General features: G+C 45.0%; 1 protein-coding gene across 8 annotated transcripts in view; it reads right to left on the reverse strand.

Annotated features, from left to right (window-relative positions):
- Positions 1–12,973, reverse strand: part of LOC146618151 (KICSTOR complex protein SZT2-like) — a 47,019-nt gene that overhangs the window by 27,283 nt on the left and 6,763 nt on the right. For 2 of the 8 annotated variants that reach the window (XM_085373457.1, XM_085373456.1), the window contains exons 6-27: positions 10,894–11,056; positions 9,676–9,782; positions 9,290–9,500; positions 8,042–8,212; positions 7,721–7,952; positions 7,484–7,613; positions 7,020–7,165; positions 6,488–6,640; positions 6,293–6,407; positions 5,846–6,051; positions 5,459–5,695; positions 5,108–5,186; positions 4,943–5,031; positions 4,257–4,422; positions 4,016–4,133; positions 3,659–3,772; positions 3,273–3,476; positions 3,015–3,112; positions 2,482–2,620; positions 2,108–2,416; positions 1,818–2,025; positions 1,413–1,460 (exon numbers count right to left, since the gene is read on the reverse strand). In XM_085373457.1, the coding sequence (XP_085229583.1) occupies positions 1,413–1,460; positions 1,818–2,025; positions 2,108–2,416; positions 2,482–2,620; positions 3,015–3,112; positions 3,273–3,476; positions 3,659–3,772; positions 4,016–4,133; positions 4,257–4,422; positions 4,943–5,031; positions 5,108–5,186; positions 5,459–5,695; positions 5,846–6,051; positions 6,293–6,407; positions 6,488–6,640; positions 7,020–7,165; positions 7,484–7,613; positions 7,721–7,952; positions 8,042–8,212; positions 9,290–9,500; positions 9,676–9,782; positions 10,894–11,056 (3,443 nt within the window). Of the gene's footprint in view, positions 1–1,412; positions 1,461–1,817; positions 2,026–2,107; positions 2,417–2,481; positions 2,621–3,014; positions 3,113–3,272; positions 3,477–3,658; positions 3,773–4,015; positions 4,134–4,256; positions 4,429–4,942; positions 5,032–5,107; positions 5,187–5,458; positions 5,696–5,845; positions 6,052–6,292; positions 6,411–6,487; positions 6,641–7,019; positions 7,166–7,483; positions 7,614–7,720; positions 7,953–8,041; positions 8,213–9,289; positions 9,501–9,675; positions 9,783–10,893; positions 11,057–12,973 lie in introns of all 8 variants that reach the window. The other 6 variants (XM_085373453.1, XM_085373451.1, XM_085373452.1 and 3 more) reach the window with 5 other exon arrangements.

Raw genomic sequence — 12,973 nt, forward strand, 5'->3', positions numbered from 1 at the left:
ACTTCAGCAGGAGAACAACTGAGATAATCCATCCACAATACGAGGTTAGTCATTCATAAACTGCTGCTGGGCTGCAGTTACATCGTAAGGGTTTAAACACTGAGCTGTAAAATGAACAGTGATAATTAAAACCGAGAGAGGCCGACAGTGATCACTGACTGTGTTTACGGGCTTGTTGAGATTAGAACAAGGTACAAAGTATTAAAACATGTTAAAAACACAGCAGCCTTAATAAACACGGAGCAGTTTGTTCAGACGTCATCACTTAACGATTGGCTATCCCACCTGCTGTTTTAATGCAGCACAGTTGTTATTATTATGACGTGTCACATCCTGTTCATGACAGTTAAAATAAATAACATTCATATAAGAAATAAAACTGTCTCGTGTAAACTGCATGTTGTGTTAAATAGGCTGATCTGCACTGTTCAGAGTGCAGTGTCTGTGTGACACTCTTATATAGAATAACAGGTATCAATAATCATCCCTGACAAATATCCTGCCGACCCAACAGAGTTTGGCTTCAAATATCACTACAATCCACATTCAGTGTTTCTGAGGTGTACCAGTAAATACTGCCAACTATTTTAAACTATTGCTGTCAGCTTCAAGCATGCAGTGAGTGCTGTTTCACACAGAAAACTGAATTATTGCATTACTCAGTCGCACCAGCACAAATAATGTAAACAGAAAGTTTGATCTGTCCACATCATCTCTTTGAATTAAAACTATAGTTAATGTGTAATCCTTGGCTCATCAGCAGTGAGGCTGGTTCTCCACTAAAACAAATTACAAAGCTGAAGAGCAGCAGACAAAACTGCAGCCTGTGATAGTATCAGTGTTAATACATATAAATACAGCGAGGCCAGCATCCCGCTGAGACTTTCATAATTCATGTTCGTGGATAAAAACCTTGTATATAAAACATGGATGTAGATCCCAGGTTTAAATATCAGTCTAAACTGGAAGTGTCTTAAACCTGCAGTCCTTCCCCCATCCCACAGGAAGTGTCTGAGGCAATTTTGATTTACAACCTCAAAAAAAAAAAAAAAAACACGTCTTGGTATTTATGATACCAAACATCATTTTTATGTCTTATTCAGTAGGACAGGACAGCAGGCATGAAGGCAAGGCCACAGTTTTAAGAGACTTCAACAATGTCAGAGCTCCAAATAAGCAACAGAAGAAGAAATGTGACCCTTTGATGAGTGTCTGTGGTTTTCTCTGATGTTTGCAGCAACAGGAGGAAGCACAGACAGGCCCGGGGAGTAGATGCTTTTACCAGCCTAGTTTTAGGAAAGCCACACTGTCCCGCTCTACAAGCGCATCCCCAAGTTGCCAGAAGTGTCCAGAGAAAGCTGAGCAGCCCCTCAGCAGACAGAAGGAGAGCAGACAGACAGACAGTGTGCTACCTGAACTTCATCTGCTGACACATCTCCCAGGACTCTGCATCTCGGGCTCTATTCTCCCCCGTGAAGACAACCAGAGACACACATGTTAACATCTCCACTGCAACAATCCAAGGCTTGCAGTGCGTCACACAATCATGACAAAGCCTAATTACAACACAGCTCCTCTTCGTCTAGTACTTCTAAGACTGGGTTAGATGATCCATATTCAGTATTTGGTGACGGTTTTTGTGTTCCAGGCAATAACAGTGTCATTATTATGAGATAGCCAAGGTTACAAAGAGACCCAAATATATACAATAATTCTATAAGACCTTCTTATCATTTTATAATTGTAACTGGCAACACAACTGTAAAACCTTCCTTGTCTTTCAGGATTTCAATGCTTGCTTGTTTTTCCCTCAGTACCTGAAGAAGACGTCCCTGGGTTGGCGGCTGGAGTTTGGGTGAACCAGCTGCTCTTTCAGATTCTCCAGTGAACAGTTGTAGACGTAAACTGGACACTTCAGCTGGCTGCTGTCACCAGTGCTCTGCTGGGAAAGCTGTCTGCTGAGGCTGATATGGAAGTCTGACTTGTGTGGCTCAGAGAAGTGGACTCCTTCTTTTTCTGCAGCATCTGGAAACATCAGAAAAACGTAAATCTTTGTGCAAAATGTTTGAACAATTCAAACCCTGCAGACGTGCGGTTTTAGGCTCACCTGAGCCCGGCATCCAACTCTCCATCTCTGAGCCTCTGCTGTCCCAGCTGTTCTGCTCCAGGGTCTGGGAGTCAGCAGCTCCAGTCTGGCCATCAGATGGAGATGAGAGCACAGGGGACCTGGCGGTGCTGGAGCTCAGTCGCCGACTAGAGCGCAGGCTGAGTCCAGACTCGGACCCTTCAAAGCCACCAGTGGATCCAGACAAAGAGTCAGCCTGAGATTTGTTGCTGGGGGTCAAAGCGTCGTCCTCCTGTGTGCTCACATTACTCCGAGGCTCGGTCTCTCCTGAAGCCATCAACATCAGAACATCTGCAACATAACAAACATCATGAGAGCGCGCTAGAAGCACCACAGCCAACAAACTCCAGACTCACCTGTGAAGGTAGCAGGAAGGAAGGTGAGGATTAGATGCTGGGAGCTGATGCACTTGGCATAACATCTCCACTGTGGCGCAGAGCAGCTGCTCTCCAACAACAGGGGCTCTTCATCCACAAGGTCTGCATTGCTGAAACTCTGCCAAACACAACAGACATTTGTCACGAATATAGGGAAGACCAACGAGGGACCTGAAGCAGCTCCCACTGCAGATTTCCAGTGTGGTTGTGGCCTCATTACCCACAGAAACAGTCAGAGAGCTCAAAAGGACTATTTCAATTTATTAGAGAAATGTTTGCATTCCTATCCCATGATTTACTTTAGTACGTTTAACTAGAAACAGCAGACTGAAAGAAAACAATACAAGTATCACAGACGTGTGTGGCAATCAAGCCTAAAGGCACCAACGGCTGTAAGGATTCAAACATTTTCAAAGGCTTCAACAGATCATCACTAGCTGCATTATAACAACATAAATAAAAAACACTTAAAAGTGACACAGGTTTGGTTTTGTGCAAATGTTGGAGATCACCTGTAAAGTGCTGGTTGACCCCATCACCTCTCTGCTGCTGCCGGCCGTGTAGAATGACGTCACCGTGTCCTGTTTCTCTGGAGGCTTGACGCACTCCTCTAAAGAAACCGAGACGACAGAGAAACTGATAAAACAGAGAACAAAACACTCATATTTTGTTACTCTCCTATCATTCTTTTCCAATTATAATGGGATCATCTACCTCCAGGAGATACTCTGGCTAGATTCACGTCCACTTGGACACAGACTCGTACAGACCTTTAATAACCGGCAGGGAGAAAGGAGCGACGTGGCCGTCTCGTTCCCGCTCCAAGATGTGATGCATGAAGGCGACGTGGTCCCCGTCAGCTAACGGGATCTCTCTGTCACTCAGCTCGTTCTCCAGGCTGGTGTGGAAGAGGCTGAGCAGGAGCTCATTGGGCAGGCAGTGGGAGCTGTTCATCTGCTCCTCACTCCCCGTCGCTGAGCACAAAAAGGGAAACGCGCTCAAATCGATTTATTCTATTTATTTATTATCATTTCTAAGCGTATAGATGCATGTTGTAGGACACAGATGGAAGTGAGATGCATTAAGATCAGCGAGCCCTCATATACAGTACGCTACTCTGTCTAAAGCAGGTTGACGTAAAACGTGCTGTACATACCTGTGCTGAATGTGACGAAAAACAGCTCAACCTGCTGGCATTTTGGGAGCAGCTTAATGAGGTCAAACTGGAAAGGGACCATGTGGATGCTCTCCTCAGAGACCAGATGTTCTCCTGCACGCACACATAATGGAAAATCATCACATTTTCAAACAAGCAAAAACCGGAGAATCGCATCCGCTGAGCCATCAAGGCTTTAATGTATTCAGCTTTAGTTTAATGTTTGACTAGAATGAGCTCAACAAACGTCTAACAACGGCAGACTGAGTGCTAACACTTCAGCGAGGCACGACTCTTGCAGGCGTTTCTGTGATGTGAGACGTTTTGCTAACGCTGATTAAAAGCTACGTTTGTTACCTTGTGCATCCTTGAGTCCAGCTGGCAGAGAGCAGACCTGATCCTTATTCTGACACAGCTGGCTCAGATATTCAAAGGTCATCATGGTGGACATGCAGGCCAAGTCCCTCGGGAAGATCTGCAACACAACAGGGATGCGTAAACCAAACCTGCTGCTTTTGACGAGCAAAGCTTCACGTACACAAACGGAGCAAACTGAGCTCTAGTTTGAGAGCAGCTTGTATAAGCCAGCTTTTCGTACTGCTCGAGGGAGCTCCTGGTACTTAAGGCCCTGAAAGGAGCGGTGCTGATCCGTGCAGTTCACCGTGCCGCACTGCGGTTCCACCCAGCATTCGGTCACGAGGTTCAGCTCCGTGTCCAGGTCGACTGCCTCCACCTCGGTGTCATTGTCGTCGTCGGTGGAGAAGCTAGAACTCCACGAAAGACAAAACAAAATGCTGAAAATTGAAGAGTTCAGCTGAGCTTAAGCTGCACAAACATTTTGAACTGTGTTAAAGGGCTTCGTGTTAGATTAACACTTTGCAGACATCGACACAGCATCAGGGTATCTCAGATTAAATGACAACGACACGCTGCTGGCGGAACATAAACATGTCAGTCACACAGCTTCTTCCTCATCACTGTCGATACCACATGCTGACCAGCTGCAGCTTTGCAATAAACATGAATAAATCAGTCAAACTGAGCCTGGATGTAAAATGCTGCATTATGTACATGTTACTGTTTTTTAAGAGGTTCTGAGGTTCAAATGAAATCCACCGTTTCTGGTTTCTGTTGCTTATTTGTAGCTTTAATAAACAGGTGAAGTAAACGTAGACTTTGATCACGCTGAACTCAAACCAAGTGACAAACATTCCTGTTGCTTTTAATAAAAGCTGCGTCCTAACAGCGTGTCCTGGTCTAAACTATGGGTACTGCCAGGCTTACCTGTCCTTCGTTGAGGTAGAGTGAGGGGGAAACAGGATATACTGAACAATACAAGAGTGACTCTCTCTGTCCACGTCTCCTGATGTTCCCTGAAGACACAAATAAAACCAAATCAGGATCACAGAGAATCACTTTGGGAGAGCAGTTTGTCCTGCTGTTCTTTACCTTCATTGGCAGCTCGATCACCAGGTTTATAATGCCCTCGCCACTGGCAGCAAAGTTGAAGCCTTCTGACAGGCGAATCCTGCAGACATCAGGACAATTTTAAGGTTTTGCATCTCAAAGAGAAGAAATTTGTAAAGAGAGACACGGCACTTAAAGAATCCTGAATTTAGATCAGAATCATCTTTGTTTGTTCCAGTTTGATTTATGGGAGAGCTGCATAACCACAGAGTAGATACCATCAAAACCACGGTGAAAAACTGCTGCTCAAATGCGTGCATTTTTTCCTCTGGCTCATTTATATTCGTAGCTGTGGTATTTTTAAATAGATCACATTTAATAGTTTGAACTTACTCCGAGAGCACGGACAGGATATGGGCAACAGCCTGCATGGCTACAGCCGGTCCCTGGCTGCTCTGCACGGCCCACACCCAACGCTGGTGCAGGAAGTAACGTGACAGAGAGGCCAGCGTCGAGGAGGCTGTGCGGTTTGCTGCCACGCTGAGGGGTGCAGCGGTGTTGGAGGGCAGTGGGAAGGTCTCCATGTTGAAGATGAAGGGAGTCCTGAAGTCTAGAGGAAGCTTGTCATACCTGCACAGGATCAGCAGTTAGTCTCCATTCAGTTGCTGTTGGTAGCAACAGCAAACTGTGTAACCAGTACTTTTAAGTGGTTATGCATTTATTTATTTATTATTAGATTACATGACCTTCCTCTGGTGGCCTACTATGACATGGACCGACCTGATTAGCAGCTTTTCCAGAGGCTTACTGACCACCACCACACAGGGTCTGTCAGAGAGCGCAGGCTTGGGAGCAGGGATGGAGGGAGACTTGGATGGAGACGGGTGGCCCACAGCCTTCCTCTTGGTTTTGGGTGTTGCCTCTTTGTTCTGAACACGATGAGGGAAGCGAAGCTTGAGGATCTGCTCTCGCAGCTCATCCACAATCTGATTTTAGAAAACAAAGCACAACACGAGTCTCACAGAGAGTTACAAGTGGGGCAGTTTGTTCCCCGAGCATACATGTGTCCTATAACCTCCTTTCATGTTTTTACAAAACTGCTCATAAAAGAAACGGAGAACCACATTTTATAAAAACAGTGCACGAAAAATACAATACTGTCATCTACTAACAGCTATGGATCATAACACTGATATTGTATTGGCCCCATGTTTTTTGACTGAGTACCTTGTTCCTAATGTGGGCCGGTGTGCCGATGGGGAAACCCAGACGCAGGACCATGCAGGGGGTCTTTGAGATGACACGCACCAAGTAGAAGGAGGTGGGAGGCTGATCAGAAGAGCTGCTGAGAAAAAACAAAGAGCGTTGAGGCAGAAGCAGTGAGTCTTAAACATCATCAGCCAACACCACCTGTCGTCTCACCTGTATATGAGTTTTACATACGAGTAACCCTCCACCAGCACGAAGCTGCTGCAGTCCCTCAGCAGTGACGTGAGGGCCGAGTGGGAGATGCGACACTGGATGGTGCTGTAGCGCCCGTTGTTCCCAGGTGTGTGCAGATGTTTGGGGACAGGCCTGCAAAGGTCAAAGTATTGTGGTAGCAATGAAAGACTGGCAAAGAAAAACAAGCTGATATAAACAAATATGGCTGATAAAAAGAATACAAGAGCTTCATTATTCTTAATGCAAGCTCAATCATCCAGGTAAGGAAATCTCAGTGGTTGTTGATCAGTGGTCATGAGGATTTGCATAATTAAGATGAAGGAACTGCCCTCCCAGCCCATTGTTCCCTCAGTGGGCTGGTTTCAGTCACTGTGCAAATGTGCTGTTTATAAGATTGAAACCTGCAGTCAGCTGAGACTGAAGACGTCACCTGATGATGACGAAACGTTTCTCCCACAAAACGCTACGTCCAGATAAACAGAATCAACTTTTGGAGATTCATTATTCTTACATATCATGCTCAAGGATGATGACAATGCGATGCATGTGTAGCCATCTCTGCCAGAAGTTGGCGTCCATGGAGAGGATGGGCTTCCAGTATGATGCAAACTGGGACTGAGAGGAATCTTTGGATCCACTGTGCTGCAGAGACAAGACCTGGAGGAGGAGGAGAGACACGACAGCGTTAAGAGACAAACAGATAAACAGAGCTGGTCTCTACAAACACTACATGTTAGTAGGTCCCACACAGCGGGAACAATAAGAACGATTTGTGAATATTTAGGTCCATTCTGGTGTCTTGCTTCATAAATCTGCAGGATTTAGGAGCATTCGGGATGAAAGTTTCCCAAGAAAAAATGCAACTACGCAAAAGCAACACTTTGTGACACACAGAGTTTTTAAACCTTGCACCAACACAGATCATAAGAGTTGGTAAGTTCCCAACATAGTGTGAAGTATAGCAACAAGGCTGACCGGAGTGGTGGAACCAGGAGGGATGTAGAACAGGGGAACTCCATTTTTGGTGCTCTCAGGAATCATGTAGTTCTCAGGCATCGAGTTAAACGACTGCAGGTGCACCAACATCTGATCAGTTTGGTTGATGCTGGAAAGGACAAACAGCACATGGATTTTCATATCAATATGGCTACATGATGGTGGGATCGCACAGAGTCTCTAACTGGAAACCAGATTCCAGTCCTCATGTCGTACCTCTGCAGTGTGTTCCAGAAGCGCCGGATGACAGAGGTGCGGTACTGGCTGGTGATGGGTTTCCTCTGGGTGCAGCTGATGTCGTGCAAGATGTCGTAGCTCCCCTCCATCGTCACCTCCACTCTGGTGGTTCTCTTGGAGGGGTCCAGTGGCCAGGAGGCAGCCGCGAGATACTCAATGTGCATGTTGTGTTTCCATAAGAGCACGAGCTTCACCTCCAGCTGAGTCCCACCTAATGTCACCAGCAGCTTCAGTCTCAACACAAACATTCAGTTTTCCTGACTTGGTGTGAGATGTTAGTAAAGACACACAGCCGTTTACCTTTAGTGAGGCTGATGTCAGTGATGGTGTAGCCCTCTCTCAGTCTCACAGACAGCACGCTGATTAGATGAGCATGGACCTCCTTCTCCGTGTGCTTCTTCCTCCTCATGACCAGAGCAGGGTTTCCACTGGCCGACACCAGGTGCTCGTTGAACAGCTTGTGCTGGGAAACTACAAAAAACAGAAGCAGTTAGTATGTGTCATGATGATTAGAACCATCACTATCGTCTTCATCACTAACAATAAAGAGATTATGGCCTACAAACGCTAATAAGCTGACAATGAAGAGCAAGAGGACTAGCGATAAATGCAGCAGTGTTTGAACTCCTCGGACATTTTTGTAATTCTATGTATTCCTTCATATGACCTGAAATATAACTGGTTTTTCATATAATGTAGCTAAAGAGATCCCAGGTAAGTAACTGTTAACAATCTATGGAACTAAGAGAATTCAACATATCTTGTATTTGTGATACGCTTAAGATTAATATTATAATTCAGCAGCTGCTTTTCTGTAAAAACTGACAGTAAAATGTAAAAAAGGCTTGGTGTAAATCAGCGCTCCTCAACCTTTTTTGCTCCACAGACGGTTTCATGTCAGACAATATTTTCACAGACCGGCCTTTAAGGTGTCGCGGATAAATACAACAAAATAAAATGATGCGACCGAGACAAAAACTGTGGTGTTTTGTAAATATAATAATAAATATTAATTCACTGTGTAACTTTATTAGCAGCGTCCTCCTGAAATGCACCAACAACATGAGAGTAACATCCTCCTCTCTGCCCCTTAATGCTCTCTGGTCACTATGGTAACGCGTAAATATTTCTTTCAAAATAAGACACAATTACAACACAGGAAAGACCCAGGGAACCAGAGCTAACGATAAAAACCCTGAAAACCATAAACTTCACACCGGAGCCTCAAGTCTCGCAGCCCGGTACCAAACGACTCACGCACCGGTACCGGTCGTTTGGTACCAGTGGTGTCAACCAGAGTGCTGTCCTGTGAGGCCTGATGGGGGAACGCTCATATATTCATGTAAAATGAGTCATTGAGACTGAGGATTCAAAAAAACGTTAACAATAAAAAACACAGCTTTTGTGTTTCAAAACAAAGAATAAATATTTAGATTCTGCACCGTTTTAAAAACTGTCAGAGCTCATTTGTGTTGCATCCTGTCACTGAACCAGTGCTCACAGGACTGATGAAAAAACTAGCATCAGACTTGTACATCGTTGTCTCACCACAGAAATACTCTGAGTTCATGGACTCGGGGCTCTTGAGGAAGGAGTATGTTAGAAATGCTTTGTGGTAGGCATTCATCTCCTCGCTGTTTAGGTCCACTTCAGGACAGCTGGGCAGGTAGGAGCCAAAAGTGGCTAATGAGATGAACTTCATCAGCTCGACGTTGGGGATATAGCCAAAGCTGCAGTCGTAGGAGTACGCCCCGCCAACCTGTGCATGCAAAAACAGGACTCAGAGACGAGCAGCTGGAGAATCCCCTAAATATCTTTAAATAATAATCATCATCACTTCTATTGTGGAAAACGATTGTTGTGACTGCTTTAGATAACAGTTCTTGCACACAAAAATGTATATTCAGAATACAGAGTTAGATTCTTGTCTTTACTTGTACAAAGGAGCAGGAGATGGTTCCACTCCGGAGCTGGTTCAGCAGGGTTTCACACATGGCCACATCAGGAACACTCGTGACCCCGTCCGTGATTATAATGATGCCTTTGACAGAAAGACAAGTAAAGAAAGGAGTCGGTGTTCCAAGTTTATTCTTCTTTGTAAAGCACTGGCAACTTTATATCCATCGCTCCAGGATCGTCACATAAATGACTGTCATGTGGTACAAAACCATTCATTAAAAACCTTTAAAAGTTACAGGAAGCTTATGTGTGCTTTATGCGACTGCATTTACTTGTTCATCAATGAAACTTAACGTTAAAAAACAAATGCACGCAGAGTTTCAACCTCTCTATTTTTATTTCTCTCATAAGTACACCTGTCATTTTACAGAAGAGAAACTGAGTGCATCAGTGATTTAACCTGTCTGAGAGTGTGCACTCTTCCTCCATCAATCATGTCATAAACTCAATAAAAACAACAGTTTCTTGGCTTGCAGAATAAAGGAAGCCATGAGAAAGTCCCAGATGTGTGACTTCAGTGGTTCACATCAGATCAATAAGTTGACCCATACAGCAGGAAAACAACATCAGTAATATCTGATGGAGTACTGTGTGCTTTCAGATGTTAACGGTTATTTCTGAGGAAACAATCATCCAGGTAAGTAGATCCCAAAAGGCTGATACTCTTCATCAGCGTTTTCACGTCTTCAGTCTCAGCTGACTGCAGGTTTCAATCTTATAAACAGGACATTTGCATAATGACTGAAACCAGCCCACTGAAGGAACAATGGGCTGGGAGGTCACCTTCATCATAATTATGCAAATCCTCATCACCACTGATCAATGTCCATGAGTCCCATTCACAGAGAGGTGGGGAACGGCTGCAATCACAGCATGTAAGATGGAGACAGATGCACCCTCTGCTTCAGAGGTGGTCGTTCCCTTTTCACAGAAATGTGCTGTTTATAAGGTTGAAACCTGCAGTCAGCTGAGATTAGTGACGAAACTCCTCCCCCACTGAAAACGTCCAGATGAACAGAATCAACCTTTTGGGCTCTGAGGAAACAGTTCTCTTGATCTGTGGATGTCAAGTGCAAAATCATCTGCATAAAAACAGATTTGTTCTTAGAAGAGACGTTTTTTAAATAAGGCACGACAACGAAAGAGAAACTGCTAAATAACACCTCTGATACTTGAAGTGTAACTTCACCAACCTGCACTGGAGTTGGGAGGCAGCAGCTGAAGGGCCAGGATGCCCTGGCGTACCATGCTGACCAGCCCCATTTCAGCTGACACCATGGAAACACTTTGCGTCCGGTGGGGGTGCTCGTCCAAGCCGCTGCTCTGGTCACTTGAGTTCTGTGACGGCTCCACGCACTAAGAAGCAAAGGAAATATAAATGTGTCAGGACACATTTAATGCACAACATAGAAGGCAGGATTTAATGCCACACTCATTCTTTATAAAGCAGCATTAAACTGTGACACGCTTTGATGTAGACTCACAAGCTGCCCCCAGGTGGAGGAGCTTTTACTTCACTTTGCTGAGGGCAGTTACAACATGTGCTTTCATAGGTGGACAAGGTGACGCACTGAATGCAGTGCAAAGTCTGCCCCTGTTTGTTTTCTAGCAAATAACAGTGAATAATGTCAGCAGGGAATTGTGTGTTTGTTAACATATCAGGATATCAGCTACTCGCTCCCCTGGGATCATCAGCCGTGTGATGAGAGACGATATTTTACTGACCTGCATAATCAGTCGACCCACAAAAAGACTCAGACATAGCTGTTTAAAGTCTGGCCCTTCTTCCCAAAATGAACCATTCAATAAAGATCTTTGACAGAAGATCTTTTTCTTAAAAACAATGACCTGCTACAAACAGGGGTCACAAGTAGGGATGGGTACCGGTATCCGGTGCCATGATGGCACCGGTTCTGACATAAACGGTAGTAACCAGACCGAAAAGCAGCGCACATTTCGGTGCTTTATTTCGGTGCTTTTTTTTCACTTCTAGCCAATCATTTTACGTTTCCGAGGATAGTAGGCGGGTCCAGGTACGTACGTTCTTTTAGAGCAGAGCTACAGATTAAAAATGCCCAAGGCGAAGCGGTCAAAGTCTGGCTGTACTTCACAGCAAAAGATGCAAACTCAGCAGCAACAAGTGCTTTAAGCTGATACTGGGATACTGTCAAAGGAGGTAACTCCTCGAATCTGATGAAACACCTGGCGACGCATAGCGTTTTGTTAAAAGCCGAGAAATGCGCCGTATTTGATAGCTTGCTGCGAGCCCTCACACCGAGCACATCTACTGCGAGCCCTCACACCGAGCACATCTACTGCGGGTGTGGTGCCTGTTATCGACCCGGAGTTAGCAACATCCCCCAAAAACCCGAAGAGGAGAGTCCTGGCCCCTAGCCCTGCCAGTGTAGCAGGAATGATGAGGATGATGATGCAGCAGCAGCCGTTCTTCTCTGCGTGAGGAGCTTAATGTTGTTCGTGTGTAATTTACGTTGAGTAGGCTAACCACGTTATTACATTAATGCACGTAAGGTGAACTAGCAAACATCATCATAGCTACATGCGGCTGTCTTCTTGTTTGATGGCAGATGCTCCCTTCACCCTGGCCAAAAAGGCTAAAATGACCAAAGAAAAAGTGGGAAACAGCTAAACATTAGGGCTGAACGATATATCGCATTTGCAATAATATCGCGACATGATCAAGTGCAATTTTCTAACCGCAAAGGCTGCGATTATACTCTGGACATGTCCAAATTCATGGGCTGCATCCTCCTGAGGCCGCATTTGTAGACCGATTACGTCACAGCGACGCGCCGAAGGCTGTCCAAATTACTACCATATCCCAGAATTCATAGCGCGGCCCAGCCAAACTCCAGTTTCCAGCAATGGCGGCCGCTACTAAGTTTTAAAATTACTCATACTAATCTTTCTGGGTCACAAAATAAACTTAACATATTTTCAGGCGAGAAAGTAGCTGTGTAAACATCAAATATCTGCTCGGTTTATCAAGATATCCCATATTTGCAAAAGTGCTTCGACGTTTTCAGAGGCGTCTGCTACCCACCAGCTCGACAGCTAGCCGGGAGCTCGAGGGTTACTGATGCGGCCGAGAACGGCACAACTCCCGGCACATCATTTTCAGATCACCGCGGAGTTTCGCTGCTCGGGTTAAACGTAATATATAAGTCACTTAGACAACCTAAAAATGTTATTGTTGGGCTTTTTTCAGTGTTTTGTTTGTTCGTGAGTAAATCGGTTTGGCTGAGATTAAAGTTA

The sequence above is a fragment of the Diplotaxodon limnothrissa genome, linkage group LG15 (assembly GCF_057381915.1).
Source record: "Diplotaxodon limnothrissa isolate DT_005_m linkage group LG15, D_limnothrissa_male_GT1.1, whole genome shotgun sequence".
NCBI lineage: Eukaryota > Metazoa > Chordata > Actinopteri > Cichliformes > Cichlidae > Diplotaxodon > Diplotaxodon limnothrissa.